The 11572-nt window shown below is 43.1% G+C and overlaps 1 protein-coding gene across 3 annotated transcripts; it reads left to right on the top strand.

Moving 5' to 3' along the window:
• Nucleotides 1-1417: 1417 nt before the first annotated feature.
• Nucleotides 1418-10839, top strand: sox10 (SRY-box transcription factor 10). Of its 3 annotated transcripts, none has more exons than XM_034893230.1 (4): nt 1418-1635; nt 4253-5092; nt 7207-7469; nt 7895-10839. In XM_034893230.1, exons 2-4 carry the CDS (start codon nt 4656-4658, stop codon nt 8698-8700), a joined length of 1506 nt encoding a protein of 501 aa, XP_034749121.1. In that variant the 5' UTR covers nt 1418-1635; nt 4253-4655; the 3' UTR covers nt 8701-10839. The 3 variants fall into 3 exon arrangements, with proteins under 3 accessions (XP_034749121.1, XP_034749123.1, XP_034749122.1); XM_034893232.1 differs by having other exon boundaries at nt 1520-1640; XM_034893231.1 differs by lacking the exon at nt 1418-1635 and having other exon boundaries at nt 4172-5092.
• Nucleotides 10840-11572: the final 733 nt, after the last annotated feature.

The raw sequence follows: 11572 nt of genomic DNA on the forward strand, positions 1-11572 counted from the left end.
GCACAGCGGGAGAGCAATCCCCGGAGTGGCTCTCTGAAGATCCCCTGTTTAAAGCTCCAGGAGCCGGGCAGTCCCATCACAGCTCCCCGGGGCTGAGTCGCTGCGCTCCTGGAGCATTTTTCTCTTTATGTCAGAGTTTGTTGAGACGCTGACAAAAAATGGCGGTAGAAGGGAAGACACAAGCCTATTTATTCTTTTTTTTTCATATGCACAAAACTGCTTTTTGTTCCCCACTTTTTTTTTCATTTGAGGGGGAAGGGGGTGCTCGTTTTGATCACATGATTACAATTCACCTGAGATTAAAAAAAAAGCAAAGAACGCAAAGAAAAGAGGAGAGAGGAGGACTCAGTGAGACGCACTCAGGGTGAGGATTCCCTTATCACAGTCGACATTAATGGACAATGAAAAAAAAGAGAGGGGGGGGGTGATTTTCTGATTAGGTGCCAGTGTGTCGCATGGCGGGCACACAAGGGGTCATTGTTGTGATGAACAGCGCTTGTGTTTGTATCCGTGCGTCCCATAATGTCTCCTCTCCTTTCTGCAATACAGTTTGGTTTTAAACGCGCGCTCTGTGGCTTTCGGTAAGAGGCGCTGATGCAATTAGAAAACTCACACACGGACATAAAGAGGCCCACTGTCATGTCGGATGCCACACAGTCTTTTAAAGGGCGTTTGGATGTTGTATACACTTGGGATGTGGTGGTGAATGTAAAAGTGCAGCGTGCATGAATCTGCTTTTACCTGACACATTTGAATCTTTTATCGGCGTCGTCCTATTATGATTTAGGACAAGTGCTATCATTTTGCATCCCAAAATGTTTTTTTTCTGCCTGAAGAATTAGGCCTATATGAGTCATTGCTAGTGCAAATTCAGAAACACTGACCTTTAAATTTGATTGTGCCATTTTCTCCACCTATTTGAGACTAGAACAGTACGGAATGTGTTTGGGGAACTGCAGCCTCTGTCTGTTGGTCTGTCTTGTTGAATTGTCAGTGAGAGAAAACCGTTTTCCCTCCGAGCATGTTCTGAAATTAAACTGCGTAATTATGAAATGTTCTAGATGTGAGGGCATTTTTGTCAGCTGATAAATTGTCCAAGGAATTAGTGCAGCGGCACAATTGATTTCATTTAGAATAAAATCTATATTCTGTTTTAGGTTTGTGCAGTTTCACTTTTGATAAGTCTTTTGATAGCCAAACTTCTTAACATTTTGTGCGCACAATTTACGCACGCTCATATCTGACAATATTCGACCCTAACTCATATTCAAACAAACTAATTGTACTTTCTTAAAGAGCCTTGGTGAGATGGTGAGATTGGGAGAGAGAGAGAGAGAGAGAGAGAGAGAGAGAGAGAGAGAGAGAGAGAGAGAGAGAAAAAAAAACTGTTTCTCCAGCCAATCAGAGATCTTCTAGCCTGCATCCGTACTGTTCCTTTAAGACTTGTCGTCCCAAGTATTTTTTTTCTCTCTCAGCCTCATACAAGGAGCTCTTTAAGCCCCGGGACCGACACAGAGCAGGCATTCATACTCGGGCAGCGCGAGCGAGGGGGCTCGGGAGCGAGCGTCACTTTGGAAACTCGGGAACTCACGGATTCTCGTGCTACAGCGGCGACCTCCTTTTCTCATTACTGAAGTAAGGTGCTTAGCATTTCCAACTCTTTCCTCTCTGCTGCTGGTGGCTGCTCTGACTCTGCCAAGTCATTGTTTCTTCTCATCGGGATTGCAGATGCAGTCTTATAATCAAATAATCTTTACAACATTAATAATTATTGACGACTCTTTGTTATAGGGTTGTGGTTTTCGACTGGTTAAAGTGACGCATAAACCTTGTTGGTTCTTTAATAATGTAACCGTTGTGTCCTTCAGGTCTCTGAGTAGAACAGTGCGGTTACAATATGGGTTTTTAGCACCAAAAACAGTGTGGTATACGCTTTAAAGAATTATTTCAGACACTTTTTGACATGTATTATGATCATAAACACGATATGGGGAATTGTGTGGTGGTGTCAGTGCAGCAAGTGCTCCTGATTTAAATTGATTTCTTTTTCATTTTTTGTATATCGTTAAATCATTTGTTTGACAGTCTTTCTTGACACAATTTAAAATTCAAGCTTTTTCTGTTCGACTAACTGAGATACAACCTATTCCATACTAAGGACAGCTCATTTACTAAAGAAGAAGTTTAAATTAATAAGAAGCTATGCTCTAACATCATTTGGTGCAGATGTAAGAAAACAAAAAACAAAAAAACAGTGTGAACAATTTTTTCACATATTCCTTGTTTTTAGTTAGTTGAGTTAGTTAGTTAGTTTAAATGCATCGTGTCATCAGGTTTGTTCTGTTTACTGTTGTTGTGGAGCTGTGTGGCCGAGCTGTCATTACAATCATGAGCTATTGTAAAACTAATTAAAAGAAGAAGAAAAGGTTTCCAAACAAGCAAATTAAGGCCAACTCACAGTCTAGTCAGGCGGCGATAATGAGTTCACATAGCCGGAATTCATTACGCTCAACAAATGTGCTCTGTGGTGTGAATTGATAACAAGCATGATTTAAGGGTGTGTCGACAACAACAAACTTCATATATTACATATTATCAGATGATAAATCAAATAACAAATGATGGGCCTGCCCAGCGTTAAGGGGACTCTGCTGAGGTCATTATTCGCTTGGTTGTTCATTTGAGGCCCGTTTCTGCTAAAGAAATAAACTTTATAATGAATGAATGTGGTCAGTTAAGATATGATGTTATAACCAATAACTCAGTCAAGTGATTCTCCATCATTACGGTTTCCTTTCTTTCATTTGAGTGGCATTACAAGTAACCAGCGCGTCGCGCAAACAGATGGAAACAAATGCGCAATGAGGCATTTGGTGCCTATTACGCATGGTGTTTACGCATTGTGCTCCTGCAGCAAAGACGCTTTTAAAAAGTCTGTGTAGTGGCTTAGCAGACCAGGTGGGAGGCGAATATCATTATCAATGCGCCTCGGACAGATGGGTAAGCCTTACATGCACCTCTGCTAGAAATGGATACCATTCCTTCAGGCATTCAACCTGACGTTAATTAACGCGTAGAACTATTATTAAGAGCAACAGGACACGTACTCTATACTACATAATTTAGCTCTAGTTAATGGCCCTATTTATTTTCAGAAAGTTGTATATTAATTGGATTAGGCTTAGTGTTAGCCTACGTTTTAGGCTAAAAGTTAAAATAATGGTGATTATTTTTTCTCCAATATAAAGGTGAGGTAAGTTAAGTGGGTATATCTCCCCCCCCCCCCCCCCCCCCCCCACTGAACCCACACATGAGCGCACATACACTGTTAAATTGACAAGCTGTTTCATAATAACACTTGACGTGAGCGAGATCCCTAATTTTCCTGCAATATGATCCCGGAGTAGAAAACACACCAGCGGGCTGTGTGTTGCTGGTTCACAGGAAGTTCGCTGATTTAGGACTTAAAGTTTAAGGCAGGGGTGTTGATTTAATGGACAAAACAAGAACACATTTTGGCTCCCTTCGATAGACCTGCCCCTGTTTCATACACAGACTGTGTCTATGTCACACGCACGCGGGCACACACGGGGTTTATAGTTCCAGCGCCAGGCCATGTTTATTCAAGAACTGCAGCGTATAAATCCAAGGTCTGTGCTGCTGCTGCCTCACATCATTCCAACACGGTCTCTCCAGGGAGCTTGGAATAACTGCTAACCCTTAAACAGTAGCTACTTCCTTATTTTATGACTAAACTCCATGCAAAAAAACAACAACTATGAATTAAAGAAATTCTGTGCTATGGTGGCCAATCTTAACCTTTTTGATAGCCTATGGATATTAAATTCCATAAGAAGCCTCTGACTTTGATGTCTCCATTACTCGTGACATTTAAAGACATCACTTGAGGCTTTTCTGAAAAGTGAAGTTAAAGGTGGAGGCAAAATGGGGACACTGCTCACAAAAGGACAATTATATTGAGAAAAAAATGGCCCACAGGCCTTTCAGGGCTAGTCTTATGTTTAATCACAGCGATAGAGGGAAAACGAAGGCCAAACGTTCCTCATAGTGAGATCTTGACTTGGCCTTCTTGTATTAAACACTGTAACAGATAACATCACCTCCACCTTATAGTGAAAAGGCCTGTCCGTGTTGGGGAGGTTTTTGTTGCCTAAAGAGGCCTAAAAGACGCAGTGACGCAGACTTTACCTTTGACTTATTGAACTGACGCATTTCATCACTGCTGTTTCAGGTGATTGCTGTTGGATTTCAAACGCGGGACAAAAGGAGGAGAGAGTGAAGGGGAAGTCAGGAGGGAAGTGAGACCGGGTGAGTTTGGCGCAGACAGTTGTGCATTAGCAGGTAAACTGGGGTCCAAGGTGCGCACTGAGCCACATATGATACCAACAACACGGATGGAAAGAACTTTAATGTGGAACCCTCACAGAGTTTTGCAACGGAGGCTGAGAGTAGAGACAGACTGGCAGTTCATATTATAACTTAAAGGAGGCCAGAGAGACAGAACAGGCAGCAGTCAGCTGATACTCCGTGCGTAAGGACAGGCAGCAACAGGGACAGGTAGGCTAGAGCTGAGCATTTAGGAAGATACCTTGCATCCTCTGCGCACCTGGAGGCGTGTGTGTTTGTGTAGGAAGATGTCGAGAGAGGAGCAGAGTTTGTCGGAGGTTGAGCTAAGTCCCGGGATGTCGGACGATAGTCGCTCCCTGTCACCGGGCCATTCCTCCGGTGCGGCCTGCGGGGGGGACTCGCCTCTCCACCGGCAGCAGCAGCCGCAGCTAGCGGGCCTGGACGACTCGGCGGCGGGCAGCTCGTCTATCAAATCAGACGAGGAGGACGACGACCGCTTCCCCGCAGGCATCCGTGATGCGGTGAGCCAGGTGCTCAACTGCTACGACTGGACCCTCGTGCCAATGCCCGTGCGCGTAAACAACGGAAGCAAGACCAAGCCGCACGTGAAAAGGCCGATGAACGCCTTCATGGTGTGGGCGCAGGCGGCGCGGAGGAAACTGGCCGACCAACACCCGCACCTGCACAACGCGGAGCTCAGCAAGACCCTGGGGAAGCTGTGGAGGTGAGGAGGCCACTTCATGTGGATGTAGTTCAGCGCCTATTGTCAAAGCCCTGTAATGTTGAGATGAAACAGTAAAAAAAAAAAAACTGCTGCACTTTGACTTTATTTTAACAAAGCAGCAAACTAAATGTTCAGGATAAATCTTCAGCTTAAAAAAAGAAAAATCCCATTTGCTGATGCATCCCTGCTATATATATGACCATGGTTTCCTTTTTAAGGGGAAAAGCTCCAGACTCAGAGTTAGAAAAAAAATCTGTGTCATGATCGAGAGAGATTCAAGAAAGCAATTGGGAAAAGCAATCTGGTTGTTGTTCTGAATATGTCTCAAATAATCCAACAACTTTTTTTGTTTTCTAAGGTGTGACTTGCAAAGAAGTATCACCTCGATCAACTTGCACCCTGTACTCAAATTTCCACTCCCCTTCCTTTTTCCCCCAATGCTTTTGTACTAACACTTTTGGATTTGACCTCAAGCCAGCCTGAACCAGTTTGCTTACATTTAGATGCTGATATTAAGTATGAATAAATATTTCGTATGAACAAAGATAGTGGTCGACCAATATGGTTTTTCAATGTCCAATGCCGATATTTAGAAAGCAGGACGGCCAATATCAAGTTGTTATTTTTGCATCTGATTAAATACAACACTTTAATAATAAATAGTTAAATTAGACACAATTTCAACAAACATTTGTTTAACACCGCCAGTGCCTGCATTGTCTCGGTTTAGTGTGTTTAGTTGTAGGCTAGCATAATTAAAAAAAACAACACAACAAATGTTTTGTGGACAGCCCCTAAAAGGCTTCAGTTCAACGTACTCTCATTACCAGGTTCTTATGATATCTAAGACGCTGAACGTAAGGCCCAAAGCGTAAGGGGTTAAGTTTAGGCGTCAAAACTACTGTCGTGTGACCTGTTTAGTTTAATGTGACCTCTCTATTTAACGTTGTGAAACGACAACCCGTAGGTGACCGTGACGGTTAAGTTTAGGCACCAAAACAACTTGTTACATGCAAAACAAAAAATGTTTGGGGTTTGTGTTTAAAAAAAAGTACTTCCAGGACACAAATACTGGTTCCCGGTGAAAGGCCTGCGTTTTGGGACCTGCAGACGTGTCTGCAGACATTTTATGTTGATCGTCACAGCTCACCAGTTGAGAAGTATTTGTCTGCGTTTACTGTGAGTGTGCAACGGTCACATGTTCCTGCAGGCTAATTTCATACACTGTTCAATTAATGATTCAATTGAATAAATGGCTCCTGAGGGAATCAGGGTTTTGCAAGATTTTCCGGATTTAATGCCTGAGTGTTAGGCTAGTGGTGAACACTGCTGCCTCTTGATCACACGATTCAAGTTCTGTCAGACCATCCATCCAGTGTCTACTTTTTCCCAAAGAACCCTCGCTATGACAAGACGGTCAGAAAGGTTAAATCCATTAACCTTGTGAGGACTGAACAATAATTAGATGAAGAGTTGACCTTGAGCTCGGACATGATTGGTTAATTGGCCACAAACCCGATGGACAGGGAGGCTGAGGAAGGTCAGGAGTTTCTCATGCCATTCCTGCCAGCAGTAGTAATAAGGAGCTCGGTTTCATGTTTGCGGACAGGATGCATCTTTGGCATGGTTTATTTCATTACTGTCCAGCAGGCAAAAGCCCCTGGCAGGCATGACATAAGATGCAGATATAAGGAATGAGGTAGAACGCTTAAATATGTTTTGAAAATTGATCAAACTTGTCACTGGAAAGTATGTTGTCGAGCATATCGCTGCAAATGTGTAAAAGATCATTTGACCCGTATACTGTGTGTTGATATTCTTTTATGCCCCTTTCTCCAAATCCTTGATTTTCTAAAGAATGAAGCCATAGAGAATTTATTGTAATGTGCATTTTCTTTAGTATTCATGTTAGCGTTAACACATGCTCTGAATGTTCTTAGATGACTACCATTTTCTTTTACCAAAGGAAAAGTTACAACACACTTTTTGCTATATCTTGTAGAGACCAGAGCAAAAAGCCAACAGTGTGGCCTACTTCTTATTGAGTAACGAGACTTTTCTTTTTCATACCTTAAAACAAACCTATCTGCCAACATTGTTTCTTTTTATCCAAGGCTTCTTAATGAGAGCGATAAGCGACCCTTCATCGAGGAGGCCGAGCGGCTGCGGAAGCAGCACAAGAAGGACTATCCTGACTACAAATACCAGCCTCGACGCCGCAAAAGTGGAAAGCCTGGTTCTGGGTCAGGAAGTGAGGCCGATGGCCATTCAGAGGGTGAGGTCAGCCAATCCCACTACAAGGGCCTCCAACTGGATGTGGCCCTCAGTAGGGGAGCCGGGTCCCCTCTGGCAGACGGGCACCACCCTCATGCTGCAGGTTGGCTGCAGGCTCCCTGACATTACCTCATTAATACCGTCCCTGTCCCACTGTTAGATTAATCTCTATACAACTTCTGTGGCAATACTCTATTTAAGTTTCTGGTCATAGAATAAAATCAATTGCTTTTTCAGTCCACTAGAATTTGTGCAACAATAAAATTGAAATGAGATGAACAAACAAAAATGTATCTTTTTAGATAAAACTGATTTTCCCAAAGTTTGCCTTTGGGGATGTCATTTGAAGTTGGTAAAAAGGTAATTTGTAATATATCGCAGAATATCGTTTAAAAACGCAATAATATCGCATTTTGGGGCCTCTGGGGATTCCCACCCCTAATAAACTTGATACTGTGGCACACAGATAGTTACTTGTTTGAGTCTGCCAAGAAAACTACAGTGACTTCTTTTCTTGTGTTTCCACAGGTCAGAGTCACAGTCCTCCCACACCTCCCACCACACCCAAGACCGAGCCCCAGTCTGGAAAGGCAGGGGATGGAAATCGGGAGGGTGCTGGGAATGGGGGCTCCCGTGGTGCAATGGGAGCAGAGGGAAGCTCAGGTGCTCCGGGATCTGGTAAACCCCACATTGACTTTGGTAATGTAGACATTGGTGAGATGAGCCATGAGGTGATGGCCAACATGGAGCCTTTTGATGTCAATGAGTTTGACCAGTACCTTCCCCCAAATGGACACCCGGGGGTTGGACAGAGTGCTGGAGCAGCAGCAGCAGGGGCTGGAACAGCTTCTCCATCCTCTCCGTACAACTACAGCATCTCTTCAGCTCTGGCAGCGGCCAGTGGACACTCAGCAGCCTGGCTTTCCAAGCAGCAGCAGCAGCAGCAGCAGCAGCAGCAGCCACTGCAACATCACGGCCCTCTGGGCTCAGATCACTCCAAGACCCAGATCAAGAGCGAGGCCAGGGGTCACTTTGCAGAGACAGCCTCAGTAGGTTCCCATGTCACTTACACTCCCCTCAGTCTTCCTCACTACAGTTCAGCCTTCCCCTCACTGGCCTCCAGGGCTCAGTTTGCTGAATATGCTGACCACCAAGCCTCAGGGCCATACTACCCCCACTCCAGCCAGGCCTCGGGGTTGTACTCTGCCTTCTCTTACATGGGGCCTTCCCAGAGGCCCCTGTACACTGCCATCACTGACCCAGCCAGCGTACCGCAGTCACACAGCCCCACACACTGGGAACAGCCCATCTACACGACACTGTCGCGGCCATGACAGACAACAAGGCTGGAGGGCACTGGTGCAGGTTCAGCCCCCATGTCAGACCCAAGGAGCAGCAGCAGCCACGGCAGCGGCCACAGCAGCAGCCACGGCAGCAGCGTTGGTGGTATCGGTGGTGGAAGTGGTCTGGGCTGGGGGCAGTGGGCTGGCACTGGGGGAGTCGGCAGGAGGGGAGAAACCCCATTCTGCCCGGATGCAGAAGATCTGTCACAGCCCAAGGATGAGCTTGGAGCGTGGTGCTTTTGAAGCATGGTTGATTATTTGGGGCACTCAGCGTCGGAGTGAGAGAATGTGTTACTTTACACCATCGCAGAGTTCCTGGTTAGATTCACAGCAGCCACGCAAAGTGTTCATGAGAGGTAAAGGATCATGTCCCTGTACATTTTGCAGTCTACACCCCTCTGTCACAAACCACATGGGGTCGGTAGCAACAGAGACCGTGGTACACATTGAAAATTAGGAAGACTTCAATTCATTCCATATGAATTGGGACTTTTAATATCAGAACAGAGTGCCAATCTATTTTGCCGTGGCCTATTCACTTCTCAGGCTAAAAGTGACCTTTTATCAGACAGATGTTAGTGTTGTATTGCTTTTGGAAATCAATACAGCAAATACTGATATCAGTCTGTTGGTTTCTAAGGAACATTTGTCCCTATTTAATTCAAATTATTATGCTGTGTTCTCTTGAAGTGCCTCTTGTACACACAAATGGATGTGCATGGAAATAAAATGCCATAAAACTATGTTGAGGTTTTGTTTAGTGAAATGTCTATTTAGTAAAAAAAAAAAAAACATGTTATGACTGACTAGTATGAGGCTAGATTATACAACGTACTTGAACACTTATGGATATATACGGATATAAAATATTTGTAAAATGACCAAAGTTTTGAGACCAAAACTTATAGAAAAGAAACTGATTTTCACAGATGTTTCTCCCAACGTGACACCCAGTACTACCTGACATTTTGTTGCAAATTAGTTTTTTCTTAGCTGTCAACATTTTTACAAATCTGACTTACAGTAAGTGACCTAAAAACATATTAGTGTCAAAAGCAACTTTTAACTTTTTTTGTTTCCACAATGGCACTGATGAATGTGATGATTATCATTTGTTTTGACGCATTCATGAAAAACATTCATGATGAGACAATTCTATTTATACTTGCATTAACCATTTGTGTTAGAGAATACATGCTAGAAGCTTTTTCATTGTATTAACAACTGACCGTAATAATATTGTTAAATGCATTTTGCCATTATATTCTACACTGAAAGTCTGCACCACTTCCTTTTCTTTTCCTTTCTGGATGATTCAAAATGTGTAAACAGAACCATATTCAATGTGCTATGTCAGAGCTTTTGATTCTAGTTGTGTATTTAACAATTTTAGTTTCAGATGCCAATACTGAGAAACACTTGCCAGAGACTGAGCAAGTAAAGTTTCCAGGAGATAAGTTTTAACCCAGCCTAATATTAAATATAAAAATGTGCCTGTCCCTTAATAATACCAGCTACTTACACATTAAACAACAGAAGTATTTAATCTTAAATCATGTCTATTAGTCAATTTGCTTTTTTGTTCATGCTTTGTCTATTTCTCATCACCTCTGCCCCTCATCTCCTAAACAGAACTGTACTTTTAATATCTTATTATCCATCTGGGAAAGTATTTACTTTGCTTTGTGTTTATGTGTATCATTTAAATATCCTTTATTACTATTGCACACATATCCGAACCATATGCATTATTAAGCACTGCTTGTTTTGATTAATGCTCAATCACAGGTTAAAACCCATTTCTATTTAACCATTTTCCTCCAGCACAGGAGGCACAGCTCCTATTACATCCTTGTTGTGAAGAGTATTATGTTGCGATTCATTTTACATTTCTTATTTATATTTGTTTGTCTGCGCTGTTACTTGCCTTTCACTGCCATGAATACAACATTTGACTGTTCCTGCCACTTTTGTGTTTCATATTGTCCATTCTTGTATAACTGTTGCCAGCAATGCACAGCAACACGACTTCTAAACAACAGCAGAAGCGAAAGCCTAAACATGTGATGATGACTAATGACCTTTTACGCTCCCTTGAAATAAAGCTCTATTATTTCTGCTTTGATACAAGTCCGCCTCTTGAAACATTTTTTATTTATTATGAAAACCTCCCCCAAATGATTAATAATGCATTTCCACACTACTAACAGGTCAACATTACATTACAGAAGTGTTCCTGTTGTTTTGAAGTTTACAAAAACACATCTTCGTGGCAACTCAACCACTCCTTACATTCTCCTACAATCTTTCCAGCTAATGGATTATGCACTTTAGCTTGCTGGGACTCGCAGCTACAGCAACCTACAGCTGACCGTTAGCAGAGGTAAGGTGAGTGATGGTGCCTTGTATTTGCATGTCCTGCACAAATGATTCTGTCCTCATGTGCCGTAACTGTGCTGTTGTTTCAGTGGTCCGTATTTGTCTAACTTTCCTGTATAACAAATGAAATGAATGAATTAATGAAAGCATGGAGAGTCCGAGACAGGTGTGTTGCATTCAGTCATCGGGTATACATTCACCTACTGCAGTTTGTAGCCATTTATTGCAACTGAACTTAAACTAATTCAGACCCATGTGAGTGTATGGTTGGTTATTCATGTCTATAAGCATATTCCAAGTTTGTTATAGAGTGCGTGTGTGTTTCTCTGTGTGTTGCGGGTTAAGCCTGACTCCTAATTCCCTCTCTTTAATCGGCTGTGTGATACTTTGGAAAGACAAAGAGCGCCATTGAAAAGGAGCCAGGGGAGGAGGGAAACAGGGCAATGAGGGAGCGTTACCCATAACTGGCTGGCCTGTAGCTTCA

The sequence above is a fragment of the Etheostoma cragini genome, chromosome 15 (assembly GCF_013103735.1).
Source record: "Etheostoma cragini isolate CJK2018 chromosome 15, CSU_Ecrag_1.0, whole genome shotgun sequence".
NCBI classification, from domain to species: Eukaryota; Metazoa; Chordata; class Actinopteri; order Perciformes; family Percidae; genus Etheostoma; species Etheostoma cragini.